This window comes from Stegodyphus dumicola, chromosome 4 (genome assembly GCF_044657685.1).
Source record: "Stegodyphus dumicola isolate Sdum_Otavi_A_Nest chromosome 4, ASM4465768v1".
Classification (NCBI taxonomy): domain Eukaryota; kingdom Metazoa; phylum Arthropoda; class Arachnida; order Araneae; family Eresidae; genus Stegodyphus; species Stegodyphus dumicola.
This window is the reverse complement of record NC_140771.1, coordinates 26,851,874-26,868,677: the sequence shown is the minus strand read 5'-3', so window position 1 is coordinate 26,868,677 and position 16,804 is coordinate 26,851,874. Positions and strand designations below refer to the sequence as shown.

The window sequence follows — 16,804 nt, the reverse complement described above, 5'->3', positions numbered from 1 at the left end:
GCTTCCCTGCAAAGCGGGTTTAGAGTTGCCAGAAAATGGAAAGGAAAGACAGGGTTGCAAGTTTTGGCGCGAAATCGCTCATTTGACGACATTGGGCGACGAAATTATCGATATGTCATGGATGGATAGAGAACCTTCTAGAACAAATTGTTACCGGTTTGGACCAGAATGTTCTCGAAGGCAGCGCAGAAGTTAAAGAGAAGAAGTTAAGAGGAGAAATTACGATTCCAGGTTATGAATTCTTCACGAATTTCATTCCGTGTACTCTGGTAGACAGTAACTATGCCTCGCATACAGGCGAGCGAACGATATGCGCAGATGTCAAAATTTGAGAGAGGTCGTGTAGCTGGCCTCAAAGAAGCCGGTTGGGTCGGCATTTGAGCAGGAGCTATGCCACTATTAGACGATGTTGGCAGGAATGGGTGAACCATGGCTGCACACAGCCTCAATAAGAAAGCAGTAGGCCTAGAAAAACGACAGAACGTGAAGACCAAGCAATTGTCAGAGAGGTACTCTCAGCCCAGATGCATCATTATCATTCACTGTACGTGCAACTAGTGCTTCAGTGACCGCAAGGCCCATTCATAGACGGCTCACAGAAAGGGGGCTGAGGTCACGGCGCCCCTTGCGCCGACTAGCATTGACCTTTGTACAACGTCAAGCTCGTTTGCAGCGGTGTCGGGCTCATTTGCACTGGAATGTCACTGACTGGAGTAGAATAGTCTTCAGTGATGAGTCCCGTTTTGAACTGCGCCCCGATGACCTGCGAGGGCGAGTCGAGTCAGAAGACCCGGACAGCGATGTGATACCGACCTGACTGTCTTCCGGCAGACAGGCCGACAACCAGGAGTGATGGTCTGGGGTGCCATTTCATTTCATAGTAGGACCCTTTTGGTTGTCATCCGTCGCAACCTTATAGCACAGCGGTACGTCGACGAAGTTCTAAAGCCCGTTGTGTTGCCCTTCCTGTCACACCACCCTGGGCTTACATTTCAGCAAGATAATGCCCGCCCCCACACTGCACATGTTTCTACTGCTTGCCTTAGTGCTTGCCGAACATTACCTCGGCCAGCAAGGTCGCCGGATCTCTCTCCTATTGAGCACGTTTGGAGCATTATGGGCAGGGCCCTCCAACCAGCTCGGGATGTTGACGATCTAACGCGCCAATTGGGCAGAATTTGGCACAATATTCCTCAGGAGGACATCCGCAACCTCTATCAATCGATGCCAAGCCAAATAACTGCTTGCATAGGGGCCAGAGGTGGACAAACGCGTTACTGACTTTTTTACTTTTTGAAGCTCTACGACTTCAATAAATCATCCACTTTTTGTCGAACTGTAATCATTTGTTTTTCTGTACATGTACATCGATTTTCGTCTCATTCGGATATTTCCTTCTTGGCGCGTCGTTTTTTTTTTTTTTTTTTTCTTTCTTTTTTTGTTTAAGACAGTCAGACAGTGTGTCTCATCGGAGTCTGTAAGACGATCGCGAGTCTATCGAGAGTGTCTCGTAGTCTCTCGATTTGATCGAGTCTAGTGTCGAAGTGTCTCATCAGTGTATCACGAGTTGGTGCATCGAAAGCGTTCATCGCTGAGGCTGTCGAGTGTATCGTCGAGTGCATCGCGAATTGTGGAGTGGAGAATCTTGAGAGTACGTAGAGTTCCGAGTACGACCAAATTGAGTGGGGAGTTGTATTTAGGTGCGTTGCCGTGAAGCTGTTTTCATCGTTATAGCCTGATAGTCTGAAGCATTGTGTTGCTGATTGGTTCAGCGTGTTTGTCGTAGTTTTTCGACGACTGTAAACGTATTTTTGGAGCTGCCCTGAGTAATATCAGCTAATAAATTGTGTTTCCATTCTTCATCATGTGTTATCGTTAATCGCTCCAAATCCACGAACCCGTGCAGAAAAGCAACATTATGCCTAAATGCTATGACCGGTTCCTAGAGATCGATGCGATATAAACGGAAAGTCGATGGCCGGTCGCTGTGTACCAACGCGGCATTTAACGCGTTAAGGACGTTTTAGTACTATTCGATAGTTAAGATACCGTAAGAATCGTTAGGGAAAATTGGAATGAAATTTCGCCAGAAATTTTTAAAGGTGACTGGAAGAAAAATCTGTCCTTTCATTTTCAAAAGCGAGACGAAAACAGTGCCGGGAACTAATCAAATCGTTCATATTATCACCGTACCAGGCAATTAGATTAGGAGGTTGATAATGATGAAGAGCTGTTGGACTCAACATAGCAAAGAGCTGATGACCAATCATTATAGAGATGAGTAAGCACATAATTACTGAAAAAGCCGACATCTCAGACCCGATCTAGTAAAGCATGCAAAAGTCTAGACAGAAAGTGTCAGCTGAATTAAAAAAAAAAAATGTAACGAATTTTGGAGACTCTTAACAAGGAATGGAATCTAGCTCAAATCAAAGAATAAAGGAATTATTAGCTCGTCATGAAGAAATTTATGTAATTAAAAAAGTCATTGAATCATCAGAGAGGTTTCTAAAATTTTATGAAGTTTTCGGCATCGAAATTTATATAGCAGGTTTAATTTAGTGCGTTTTACTTTGTTTAATCTTCGTACGCTTATAGGCAACTATCCATTCAATCATCATTCGTTTATAGATGATACTTCGTTTTACCCTTTAATGCTTGTATACTTCGCTTAATTTTTGCATGCTCATGCATACGTTTAGTGTTCATACTTTTACACGCGATCTTCATTTGGTGAACGGTCGTCAAATTACTTTCTTTACTCTAAGAACGCATTCAAAGGTGCCCAGTAACGGGAAGCATCAAATTCGTTAATGTTTGTGAGGAGTTATTTGTAAGGAGTCCAGGTTGTAAGTGGTAAACACGTTCATTTAGCATTAGAAGATCCATAATTCGTTCCTGTAAGGTCACAGCTAATTGCTACATTTTCTGAGCCGAAACTCCCAATTAATCTCTGCATTGGAAGTGGAACCCGATTGTAGAGATTCATTAGGTACGTGTCGGGATTAGAACTACGGATATTCCAATGTCTAGTTGATATGCTTACCACTTACAACACGATACTGCGCTTGGGGTAGTGCAATATTTTCTTTCATTCTCTTTTCACGGAAAGGGCGATTTCGAATCAGGTACGACCCAGTAGATCAAATCCAGTTAATGATGAATCATCGTCCACTATATTTCTGCTCGAATGCTACTTAAAAGACTATTAGATTTTGTTTGGTGCAAGAAGTATAAAAATTCAATTATGCCCTTTGCAGGACTTGATCACAAATCTTCCAGTGCTAGTTAAACGTGATAACAATGTACACAACGGAGGCACACGCGGGGGGATACGATAATTCCTTACGCGTTAACCCATTTAACCATTTCGTTTCTCAATCCAAGCACCTAACTCAGTAACTAATTTATTTTCTAAGAATCCTTTTCCGGTCCAACTTTTTCTTTTTTCCTTTTTATTTTGTGGTTTGCTAACAGGCACATCATCCTTGTTTACACAGCGCGTGCGAAAACCTCTCGCACCCTCATAATCCATGCTAAGGACTCCCAAAAAATCTTTGAAATATATGTATGAGACGCCATAAAAATTTCTTATTTACGCAAACTCAGCTCTTTCTGTACCAGATCGAGCGGGTTTGTGAAAGCGTGGATTCGTAAGCTGGGAAGTTCTTCACAAAGAAGAGCTTGTGTTCCAAAACGGAACTCGGGATTCGAACATTTCAGCAAGACCAGTGATTTACGACCATCTCCGCTGAATCTTCTGAGGACTGAGAGAGATAATAGTAGAACAAACAGAACTTGCACGTCAAAAAACTGAAGATAATTTTTCTTTCATCCCGTTGCTTTCATTCTGAAAGTGAAACCGAGGAAGATGCTATAAATATTCGACTGTTCAAACAGTTGCATCATGTGACCTTTAGGAAGAAGAATGAGCTGTTATTATTGGTAATAAATATAGGGATTTTGGACAGAAAAGTAAAGAATGGTATACTCTAATTGCTGTGTCTTCATGAATACCCTTGAACAAGTTCGAGAACAGTTAGTGAAGGACGATTATGTATGCTCTGGTGTTATCATAGGCTTCAGATTACATCGATTTGTAAAGTTTCATTTTATTTTAGTTTTTGGTATTTTTTTTCTCTGCCAACTTGGCTGTCACGGATGATTAGGGCAACAATTTTATCTCAGTGCGAGTTTTAGAGGATTTTCTAAGATTTTTAAGAACATCATGTTTTCTCGTAAATGGCTAATAAATTCGCAAATTTTGGATTTTCTTCTATAATTTTTTTAAAATTTATATAATAATTGTTATATTGTCTTTTTATAGTTAAATACGTTTTTACTTCTTTTTTTATTAGAATTTTAATAAAAATGCACTGGAATATGACCAATTTCAAAATTCAAACTAGAAGACTGAAGTACCTTAAATCTTCCCAGAATGCAATTTACGCCATTTCTCAAAGTTAGGCAAATCTCGCTTTATTCCTTTGTCAATGCCAATATACGAAGTTGATGTGTAATGATCCTTAATGTACAAATACGAAAAATCGCTAATATTATTGTGAATTTTGCACGTAACGTCATGTATTCAACTCTTTGAACACGGTACTGTAACAACTCATCGCGTGAACATGTCTGGACCTATTTTATACACAAAATGTATTGTTATACAGAACATATGTTTAAGAAAGCATTACCGGGGAAAATGTGTATAACATATGGAAAACGCCTTCCGATCATTAGTATGATAATCTTCCTCTTAAATAATGCTTTCTAATCATTTTCAGAATTTGATTGGTTTATTTGATTTCTGATTGGTAAATTTGAATTAAAAATGTACGGTGCAGTTTTATGTAATTGAATACTATTTATTTCTTTTATTACTTTGTTTTTTTCTGATTGACTTTCTCTGATTATTATGCATAATCTGTCCCCGAAATACTAATACAAATTCTAATCGCGAAAAAGTTACTGCAAATCTCAGACAGCGAATGTTTCGCGAATTTTCATTACTTATCCTGTGACTATATCTCAGATTCGCGTGCTCTTTTTGTCCGCGATAAAAATACTGCCTTATTATTATTAAATTAACTTTTGACGTTTGAAGAAAATGAAACTTGGTAGTAACTTATCCTCTAAATTTTCAACAATATCCCTATATTTGTAGTCATTACTATTACTATTGATAACACAATTGAAAAATCCTGAATAGTTAGTCAGATTAAACATTTTCTTGTTCCACAAAACGGTCTGGAAATCAGAACTTTTTCCCAGAACGTCAAGGAAATAAAAATACATGTCACTTTCTCAAGGAATAAAAAAGCCTTTTATAATAGCAACCAGTAAATAAAAAGTAACTCTTATAAAAATCAGTTTAAGAATTATTCTAATACCTATTTTATGTGCAGGAAGTATTTTACCTACTTCACATCACATACACTTTTATCAGTTAGCTGTTTTTCATGCTTCTCTTGAGACATGTAACTGAAAGAAATACGGACATCCATACAGTCACGTATTACTTTTCTTGATACTACGCTACAGCACAAGAAGAAGGTTCTGTTAAACCTTCCCCTGAAACTACAACCCTGAAAATTTCATGTTAGACTGAATCTATTTCTTATTATTCGTTTCTTTAATATCTATTTCTTCGAGTTACGCTTCTTTTTTCTGCATTACGACATCGGATTGTTTCTACGGGCGTAAATTTTATGAATGTATATATTGATGAGTTCTGATGTAAGTCCTTCTTAAAACAGGAAAATAATGAAAATGGAAAAGAGATTTGGAACTGTTTTATTGAACAAAGCGGAAAAGAGAAATCCTTTATTAAGCGTTATATTTTTGTATGGTTATTCTCTATTGATAAGACACGTTAGGAACATCTTATTAGCAAAAAATTATTTAGGTATATTTTAAATTAATCATTAATGTGAGATATATTATAAATTAATCAGTAATGTGAAGTTTATAAATCCGTAAGATAGATATTTATGAAACTGTGCATTTTTTCCCAATGTTTGGATACTTGCTTCTTTAGCATTCATCGATATTGGATAAATGTTCATTTATCAGTATTTCCGCCGATAACTTGTACCAAAGCTGATCACAGGTAACGACCGATATTGCACTTTCAAAGTAGGTCAGCAAATATTGAATGAGCAAAATTCGAAAAATATGGCAATTAAAGTAACATAGCCATTTGACTAATGTTTGCTCAATCTATCCACAGAACTCAAAAAATAATAAATAAATAAAATATATGTCTCACTTCATACAATAATGTAGTATTCTGATAGTGAGATTCTTCCCTTGAGTGGGAAAATAATAATATTCAGGGAATATTATTCTTTATTCCGTTCAATGCTTACAAACTTTCGCATCTTAAACAGTTATCTTGCAAAAACCAGTTTATCTCGCAATTTTGTCAAGTTAACACGAGGTTTAAATCTTAATATTATTGTTTTCAAAAGTTATCGGCAAATTGTCTGGTAAGCTAGTTTCTAGTGACTGTTAAATAAACATTTTAAACCTTGTTTTTAGAACAATCATATTTCAAAGGCTGGTGGCCATAACATTTTTAGAATACTACAAAGGATATTAAGAAGAAAAAAAACAGTCATTTAGCATTAGTAAAAACAAGCAACTTACATACACATAAGAGTGTGTGTGTGATTATGGCAAAGCCTCGAGAGCTATCTGCCCTAATGGGAGGAATGCCTTCGTGGAGGACTTTCTAAGGGATACTGACTCTTATACACGTTACATATGGGGAAAAACACGAAAACGCCCATGCAGCCAGCCCGTTCGCGGGATTCGAATCTCAGACCGAACTGCCAGTGTTCAGCGACTTTACCGCTCGGCCGCTGGTGGGCCAATACACCAAAGACATGAAAGGGCTATGTTAAAGCATGTGAATACATTGAAGGTTTGCCCCATGGACCTTACAATAGGAAGAAAGATGGTAATATGGATGTTCCAAATTTAAAAGCCTACAATGGAAAAATCATTATTAATTCATAGAAGTTAATACATTACATAGTTGAGAACTACAGAACCTTCTATGATGAGATCTTTAGGAATCTTACTACAAATAGAAAAACCAATCATATAAAAGGCTAAAAATTTTGTAAATTTTATCTTCTAGAAAGTTTGTTCTTTAATTAATAAAAACACGAGATATTCTTAAGCGCCTTTTACTTCCTTGTACAAAGTAAAAAGGAAGTACTGTAATCGCGAAAAGGTTCAGGCAGCATATTTCAACGAAAATATCCCATTTTGACCTCTTTCAAATGCAATTTAACGATGTATTTCCGTGGTATATGTACGTAAGGACAGAATAAAACACTCTTTTCCTCCAAAAAAAAAAATTATAAAACTGCTTTAAAATGAATTATGAAGAGAATTTTTCGTGTGGCGTCTGTACGAAAGTATGTACGTACGTGCGTACGTACGTATCGTACGTATAGCCTCAGAACGTTGAAATTTTGTATATAGGACTGCTATAACATGTAGATGCGCACCTCGTATTTTGGTTGCAATCGGCCGCACCAAACGTAAATAAATATATTTATATATATATCCACTCTGTTACCCGGCTCAGTGATCTCAGTTTCTTTACTCTTATATGTTTGTAAATTGTACATTTTTTGCTTTAAAAATGATTGAATTATGTTGTTTTTATCTTCCGGTTAAGGGTTTTATGCCTTTAGTAAATCTGTATGCAAAATGTTTAGAATTATCAACAATTTTAAAATTGTTTAAGTGCCGCTAAGCCTAATTTGATGGCGGCCATTGCTCTTGTTTACATTTGAAGCAACTGAGTAGCGGATTTGCGGCCAATTTAGAGAAACTTAGCTTCGCAACAACAAACATAACGCCTTCATTTATTATTGCCGATTAAATCATGTTTAATCCTTTCTGGAATTTTTTCGAGGAAATAAGCGTTTAAGATTTACTTCGTAATTTTTAATACAGATATTTTGAGTTTTTATGTATTTTTGCCTTGTCGCGAAGTGAAAACTGAATTAATTGAATGAGAAATACTCAATCGTCTGTGAAAAACTGTTTCTTTTTTGTTTTCTTTGCTTAATTTCTTTTATACATCGTTCTAGCTTTATTATAGTATTTGAATAGAACATGTGGCAACGATTAGATAATTCTTTAAATGATATAAATTTTGTGCGTTCTGAGTTATAATATGAACGAAATATAATACTGTTAAGTGAACCTAGCGCCAGAGTGTCGCTATGGTAAACAAAGTGAATTTTAAAGAATGCATTTATTCTATTGTGGTTTATGCGGTGTCGGCGAAGTAGGTTTAATTCAGTCTAATAAGTTTAAATGAAATGCAAGAAAAAATGCGTATAATATAATATTCCGTAGAAGGAAGTCATGTGGTGTACACATCAGATTTTTTCGTTAAGTGTAATTCACGCTGTCTGTTTTGGGTTGAGAAAGAGTAATATTCCTATACTTTTAAATACTAATATCTAGTTATAGATAGGGGACCTTCGTACTTTACTATGAAATGTACACTCTGCACAGAAAAAAACTGATTTATATATGGCGTCTTTCTAACAAAGATATTTTGAGCCAAAACAGGACTTTTTCTGAATTAAGATACCGATTTTATTCCATACTAGCGGGCTGCTGCCAAAGCAAAATTTAAGTTCTATGTACACGCGAAAAAAAACGTACAAAAACACTTCAGTATGAATGAATTTGGTTGAGTCTTTCCAAGCAACAACCAATTCGTAAATAATTTTTGTTGCCAAACCAGGAAACAAAACTTTTGATGCCATTTCTGTCAAAATACGTATGTTAGAACAACTTTATATATAAATCTAATATATATGTTAAGTCGCGCTTTTGAGACATGTAAAACGAAATTTCGTCAATCAGTCTAGTAGAACGGAAGATATAGAACTGTTTTTTTTCAATGAGTGTATTTTGTCAAAATATGTAATTGACCAATTCAAAACGCTTTTTCTAAATTTAACGATTTAGCAATAATAATTTTTCTTGAATGATTTGAACTGAATAAAAAACTATGGCAGTTGGCTCTGTTGACCGTCTTATCGAACAAGGCTGCAGAGCTGTAGCGTGGTAATCACAGCCATTACTTCTCATTCGGCAAAAAATTTAATTCGTTTTGCTTTCATCCACAAAAACACCATCTTCCCAAGTCGTGATAATGTTATGTAACTGGAAATCAAGCATGACTTAATCTTTAAAAGCAAGCATCTTGTTGACTTGACAGCAGTTGCATAACACTGAAGGCGGAGATTATTGCAAGAGGAAATGAGCTGGAATAAGAATGAGAAACAAACATTATCTGTCCGTGCTGATTACAAGTGACTTCTTTCTTTCTCAAAATCAGTCAAGATTCTGCTTACTGCTCACTAGAATTTTCTGAATCTGATTCTAAAAGAAAAAATAAATTCTGGTTTCTTTTCCAGGAAAATAAGTACTCTTCTGCTTTGCTACGGGGAATATTGTTTTCACCAGACAGACATTGAAAATCAATCGCTTCCTGGTGAAATAGAAGCCGTTGCGAATTCACTGCCCGTAATATTAAATATCATAATGTTAAGGAGTAGGATTATTTTTTATCTAACCAATTATTCACTGATATAGTACTGTAACAGCTGGTTGCCAACCCACCGTCAATACTCCGATTTACAGTTTGCTTACAGTTACAGCTTATTAATTAGAGCTTATTGCTGATTTAGCTTACAATTTGCTTGCACAAGTAAATAATTTTCATTATCAAAAGAAAAATTTAAAAAAAAAATCTGAAAGCTTTCAGTTTTACATTATTCCCAAATAGGCTTTTTTTTAATGTTTTGTGTGTTGCCCTAATTTATTAAATATCATGTAAAACATAAAATACAATTCAACAGCAACTTCGCAAAATAATTTTAAAAGGAGCATAGCTTTAGAATTTCCGATACACAGTGTCGCGCGTTGAAAGACAAACATTTTTTCCGTACGGTGTAGCCATTGCACGCTTTGAAACTGTTGAGTTCGTTAATCAAAAATTCTCAAATGTCTGACAAGATATGAAATCCATAATAAAACAAATTCCAAATTAGGGCTTCCAGATGCCCATATTCGGTGGAGGATTACATTATTCAAAATTGGATGGCTCTAGGTACCGTTGTTTTATCACAATGCGAGAAACATACATACATTCATGCAAGTTCATCATTATTTAATTACTTAATCTTTAACACAAGTCTAATATAATACAGGTCTGTATAATATAAATATAATACAGGTTTGTAATATTTGGTGGCAACAGTTTGAAAAGTGAAACAACGCAGAAAGTGAAGCAACACAAACTGCCAAAACGAAATTCTGGGCTAACACCCTTTGGGCTATTTAAAAAAAAGAAAAAATCTGAAAGATTTCAGATTTTAAATTAAGTTCAAAGGGGCGTTTTTTTAACATTTTGTGTGTTACCTTTATTTATTAAATATCATGGTCTTCTCACTTAAACCATAAAATTCAATTCAAGGTCAATATTGCAAAATAGCTTTAAATTCAAGATATCTTCAGAATTTCCGATACAGAGTCTAGGGCGCTGGAGATAAAAAATGTTTTTCTGTACAACGTTGCCATTGCTCGCTTTAAATCCTTGAGTTTGTTAATAAAAAATTCGTTAAAGTATTACAAAATATAAAATCGACCATAAAACAAATTCCAAATTTCAAATTTGGGCTTACATGCAGTAGGATTGCGTCATTCAAAATTGGCTGGCTCTATGTACCGTTGTTTTATCAGAATGCGAGAAATAGACATATATTTAAGCAGATTTTTCATTATTTAATTTCTTCAAATATAATACAGGACTCTAACATTGGGTGGCAACATTTTGAAAAGTCAAACGGACATTTATAGTGAACCAACGCAAAACGGAAACAGTAGTCCTTCAGGGACAAAGTCTCTTTGAACTAAAACGCAAGTTTTCAGATTTTGTTGCCATTATTCGCTTTGAAATCTTGAATTTTTTAATCAAAAATTCGTTAAAGTTTTATAAAATGTGCAGTAGACAATAAAAAAAATTCTAAATTTAGGCTTCCAGATGCCCATATTCGAGTGGAGGACTGCGTTAATCAAAATTCCATGTCTCTAGGTACCGTTGTCTTTTTACAGTGCGAAAAACATGCGTACATTTATGCAGATTTAATTTCTTTAAATATAATGCAGGGCTGTATTTGGCGACAACAATTTGAAAGGTGAAAAGCCGTTTATAGTGGACCAACGCAAAATACCAAAACGGAATTCATATCTCTTCTTGACAAATTGCCCCTTTGGGCTAATAAAAATAAAAATAAAATAATTAAATAAATAACAAATTCTGTATCTTAGTTCATAACATACTATAATATTTAGAGTCATGGGCCGTCAGAGACAATTTTGTGAGTATCTCTGTGTTAATTGGAAGAGAAGATATTGAAGCTTTAATGAAGTATGGAGAACTGGAAATGAGCTTTTAAATCCCTAGAAATGGCCTTTTAAAAGGCTGAAAAATCTATTAAAAACCAGTTTAAAGAGAAAAAAATCTTAATTAATTTTTCAGCAAGGTTTTGAGATGATAATAACAATTTAGAATATAGATGTAATCAAATATAAATACATTGTCCAATTCAAAAGCATGCTGACTCAGTCGTCGAAAATATTCCCAGAAAACTTCAGAATGTTTTAAGTTGCATAATTATAGGATTCTGATTCGCAGAAAAGAAAAATAAGAAAATAATTTGTAAGGTAGGCAGAACAATGTTCCATAGCCGTTCAAATGTAAAGCAGCCGATGCATGGTTGGTGTGTTTTCAGTCCCGACAAGCTAGTGCAAATTTCAACAAGCTGCACCAGCTGCAACAAAATGCTGAAATAAGACCAAGAACATAGTGATCATATTTAAACATTTACCTATGAAGCTGCATTCCTGAATCTTATTCTAAAATTCTTACACGAAGGAATACAGAACTTAAGAAAGAGCTTCGCTCGTATTCTGTAAAAGTTCAACTAGTATATTTTATACATAATTTCGCAATTTCAAAAATGATTTGCTCAAAACACCCATTTGTATGAAACTCCGCGTACTTTATTACTATATTTTATTTTCTAGTGCATGTACTAAAAATTTGATTGCGTGAGTACTTTTCTATTAATGGTATCTCTTTTTTAGTAATATCATGGTAAATATGCCCGAAAATCTTGTAATTATTCTTCTGATATCTCTCCAATTTTTTAGCTTTAAAATAGCATTTAGAAACAGTACAAGCCCTGGAAAAAAAATTATGGTTTATTTTAGGGCATTTATTTCTGAAATAAGTCCCAATTTTTTCATATAGGATTTTGGCAAACTTCTTTCATTTCCGATTGCTTAGTTTTACATTGTTGTGAAACAATAATGAGTTACTTCAAACATTTAATAGTCTATCTTTAATGTGTATAGCATAAAATAAAGCTAAAAGAATGATTAAAGTGTTTGTATATTTCTTTTTTTTTAAATGTATACTCTGAATGTGTTCGGATACCTTAAACTGTTACATCAGAAAGACAGTAAATTTATTGGCATGCACCATAGTTTAAAGTAGAAGGTAAACGTAAGACTGTCGTAACTTTCTATACGCCATTGCTATGTTTGAGAATAAATTCCTGTTGTGTTTTGTGAGCGGCTGAAAGTAATTAATCGTTGTGCGGTAAGTGTTCTACGAATTTAGCGATAGTGAATCCAACGAGGTGTTTACTTTCTAATTTAGGACCTTGTTGTAAACAATCTGAATTTTAGGGACAAGCCAAACTGTCTCACTGAAAATATTGCGTAATATTAACTATTGCTTAACGATAAGTCATTTTTTTAAAACTACCAAATGTCGACAATGAATATATGATCTTAACTCGTCTTGTTTGTGCTGAGAATTTAATAATTATAAAGACATTAACTTGCAAACAAATTAAGAAAATTCTGTGGTGAAACATTAAGTTGAATACCCAGTTTAATTACGCACCACAGAAGTCATAGTCAAATTCAATGTACGATAAATGCATGGTATTGAAACTTAACGCACCAATCAAATAATGTTTGAAATGATTCCATTGAAAACATTTCTTGTGACATAAACAAATTACTGAAACGACAAAAAGGTACCTTCATTGCTCTTAAATAGCTCAGTTTATCAAGCAGAAATAATTCAAAAGATAGATTACAATTCTTACGTCACATCGAATGGCAACACATGAATATCAATGAAAGAATTAGATTTTTCAAATTAAACAAACTCATATTTCAAGAAGCTCCATGAATATCTATAGGGTGACCTCCTCAAAGACACGGCTTCAGCAGCAACAAGAAATGTTGGTATAAAATTATCTATTGTTAATTCAGAAGTCAAACAACAAAAATCAGCGTTAATTTACAAAATTAAATTAAATTTTGTAAATTAACGCTGATTTTTGTTGTTTGACTTCTGAATTAGTATTTATTCGGCGTGTTATTGTGTCTTATCTATTGTTGTTTAAAATGTTAATGGTAGTATTTATGAATGCTAGGATGCGCATGAAAGGCTGCCGAAGATTGCGGGACTGGTTCTGTGGCATGAACAAACGTGGCTTTAAGTCACAGGTCGAAGAGGTCGGGATGCTCTTAGAAGGCTGGTAAGAGGGAAGAGTACTGGTGATCAATAATGATGTTCTGGTGTTTCTCCTACTTTTACATGTGTACCTGTATGTGAACGCGTTTTAATTAGTAGCTTAATTTAGACGTATTTAGCCCAATGCGGCATTAGCCCAGAAAGGCTATTAGTCTCGAAACAGCATTTTGCGTCGAATCACTTTTCAAATTGTTGCCACCAAATATGAATCGTTCTGTATTATATTTAAAGATGCTAAATAATGAAGAATCTGCACGAATGTGTGCATGTTTCTTGCAATATGCAAAAGCAACGGTACCTTGAACAATCAAATTTTGAATAACGTAGTCCTTCATCCTAATATAGGCACCTGGAAGCTCGAATTTGGAATTTTGAAATTGTTTTATTATCTATTTCATATTTTATAAAACTTTAAAGAATCTTTTGATTAAAACTCAAGGATTTCAAAGCGAGCAGTGTAGTACTGCAGGGAATAAAACATTTTTATCTCCAGCATGCGATACTACCTATCGGAAATTCTAAAGAATTGCTGCTTTCAAACATTTTGAGCCAAAAGGGGACATAAAATCAAGTGCTCTTGAAACGTGTATGTCTGTGTAAATAAAAAAAAAGCCCCTATAAACGTATTATAAAATCTGAAAACTTTCAGATTTGTTTAAAATTTTTTAGTATTTTATTTATTATTTAATTTTTTTCTTCCTTTTTCAGGAACAGTTCTGCATAAAGAATGCGGAGTCCCTTTTCGAGAAGTACCAATCCCGTCTTCAGCACGCTATGCTTTTTCTCATACTCACTGCCAATGTTTTATCGGGAGCGGCAGCCATTTTGCTGCTATGTCTTTATTCAGAAGTATGTAAGATTCTTGATTAATGGATATTGCTGTAAATTGCTAATGTTTTAATTAGATTTCAGAAGACATGTTTTCACAGGTTCCTCACCTTACTACGGTTTTGCTCAATTTTTTTTTGTTTTGTTTTTTTGTTAGCTAAAAATTTATATCTTATAAAAATACCTCAAAGTAATGATAGCATCTTCCCACCTCATAGAAAAGAAATTTTTACTAAAATATTTAAATATCTGTAAAATATTCGATACATTTTTGTTGGTCAAACTGTTCGAAGGGAGTCTTTTTATATAATTTTATTGGATCATTTAAAATTCTGTCGTTCCTAAAGGTCCACTTTGAAGTGAGAACACGCAAAACGTACTTCACTTTTACGTTATTTTTACGCTCCATCACTTTCCCCACCTGCTATCATCTTTTCCCATCTGGAAATCAGACTGCCGATATAGACCAAACACTTCTCGATACCCTGTTTACTTCTTCTTATCTTCTTGAGAGGTTAGTGATAAAGAACGAGAGGTAGGAGACTCTTAGATCCAAACCTGGATGTTCTCCACGGAAAATGGGACAGAGTTAAACAAACTCGTATAGTTACCTGTAAGTGCCCAAAGCATCAGCCATCGATAGGCTCCATCGTTTACCTTTCGGGCCCTGATTTATTCGTGGACCTGATCTAGACTATGTTCTTATCAGAAGTATTAGTCACACACATGCTTTCATATATTTAGAAGTATTTTGTTTCGTAGCTAAAAACAGTTTATTATTCAAAACAAATCGTTAATGAGATGGTCGGTCGTTGGTGCAACCAGTGCAGTCGCACCAATGGCAGAATTAATCAATTGCTTGTACCAAGCGGAAGAAAGTGTAGAATAGGCCCTGGACGGCGGTATGTCTGAGTTTATAAGATGGGTGAAGCAGGACCTCCCAACGAATCTTCTGTTTCTGCTGTGTGCTCCATGAAGAATTGTGGGAAAATGTTTTATACCGTGGCAGGACATCTTTCTTGTTGGCGAATGCAGGCAACGTAATTGCCATTTCTCTTTAAAATACGTGAATCGAAGGCAATCAATTTTGAATCTTGTAATGACTAATACTTCGTTTTCCTCATCAAATGCACAGTAAGACGTTGGTTTTTTTTTCCTCTCTTTTCTCTTGCATACTTTATTATTGGATAACTGGGTGTATCATCTTATCATAATCATTGCTTTTGTATAATCCCAGCAGATTGTCACATAGCAACAGCTTTCCATCGCTTATAATGCTCGAATCCAGAAAAGAGTTCTTTTAGTGTCGAGACAAAAGAAAATCATAAATACTAATGTGTTGTGTTTTCTGGGCTTCCGTTAATGTATGTGGCATCCGTTTACCAGCTCTGTTTCATTTCTTTACTTCATTCAAATACCTTCAAATTTTTATGCAATTTACTTTTGACTTTCCTTTGATTTCAAGCAATGTCTGTTGCGAATCATCTTCTACTATAACTCAAAGCTGCACTTGACTGTAGTACGTAAATCACGTTCTCCTTTATGCAAAGAAATAACTACTTATCACTCATTTGTGTGTATCTTAGTGCTTTACAAGAAACAGCATTTCCAAGAACGTTGAAGTTTCTAATTTACCCTGTATTAATCGAATGTTTTGAGAGAGTCATTCGATGCTTTTTAATGAATCTAGTTGTTCTTGTCGAAACTTTATAATATTCGTTCATGCCAGTTGCTTTTGGTTTTGAGCTGAAATTATATGGGAAGACCAGTTGAAGAGTGAGCCAAATCATTTGACTCCAAATAAACAAATGTCAGAATTACTCATTATATTTAAGAGGGAATGAATTCTATGACAATAATTTCCTAAAAGGAAAAAATGCGAAATAAAACTATGACTAATATTGTGCACAGATTGGCTTAGCAGGAAAGATTCTTTACTAAAAGAGCTGAAACTGAAACTTTAATTAAAAGTTTCAAGTGTTACTAGTGATTACTGAATGACTATGTCTACAGTTTAATCAGCTGGTTAATAAACGAATATTTTAACTTCGGGCATACTATTTTTATACATATATTCCATGCCATGTGAAAAATACGTGAGTTGGAGATTTAACAGGGTGAATTCTGCCGTACACGCCATAAAAGGGAGCCAGCATTTATCATTTATACCACACGCTATTTCAGTGTCACATAAAACTGAGAATCTTTTCCGAAGTTCCACATGCATGCAGTGACGAGAACAGTCTCGGGTAAGTTGGCGGTCTACGGTTATGCAGGCATCATGATCTCAAAGCAAGACCAACGCAGTTGTTG

At 35.0% G+C, this 16,804-nt stretch overlaps 1 protein-coding gene across 4 annotated transcripts in view; it reads left to right on the top strand.

Moving 5' to 3' along the window:
• LOC118186485 (adenylate cyclase type 2-like) overlaps positions 1 to 16,804 on the top strand; it is a 216,462-nt gene that overhangs the window by 89,123 nt on the left and 110,535 nt on the right. For all 4 annotated transcript variants that reach the window (XM_035356587.2, XM_035356585.2, XM_035356586.2 and 1 more), the window contains exon 3: positions 14,372 to 14,512. In XM_035356587.2, coding sequence (XP_035212478.2) covers positions 14,372 to 14,512 — 141 coding nt within the window. The remainder of the gene's footprint in view (positions 1 to 14,371; positions 14,513 to 16,804) is intronic.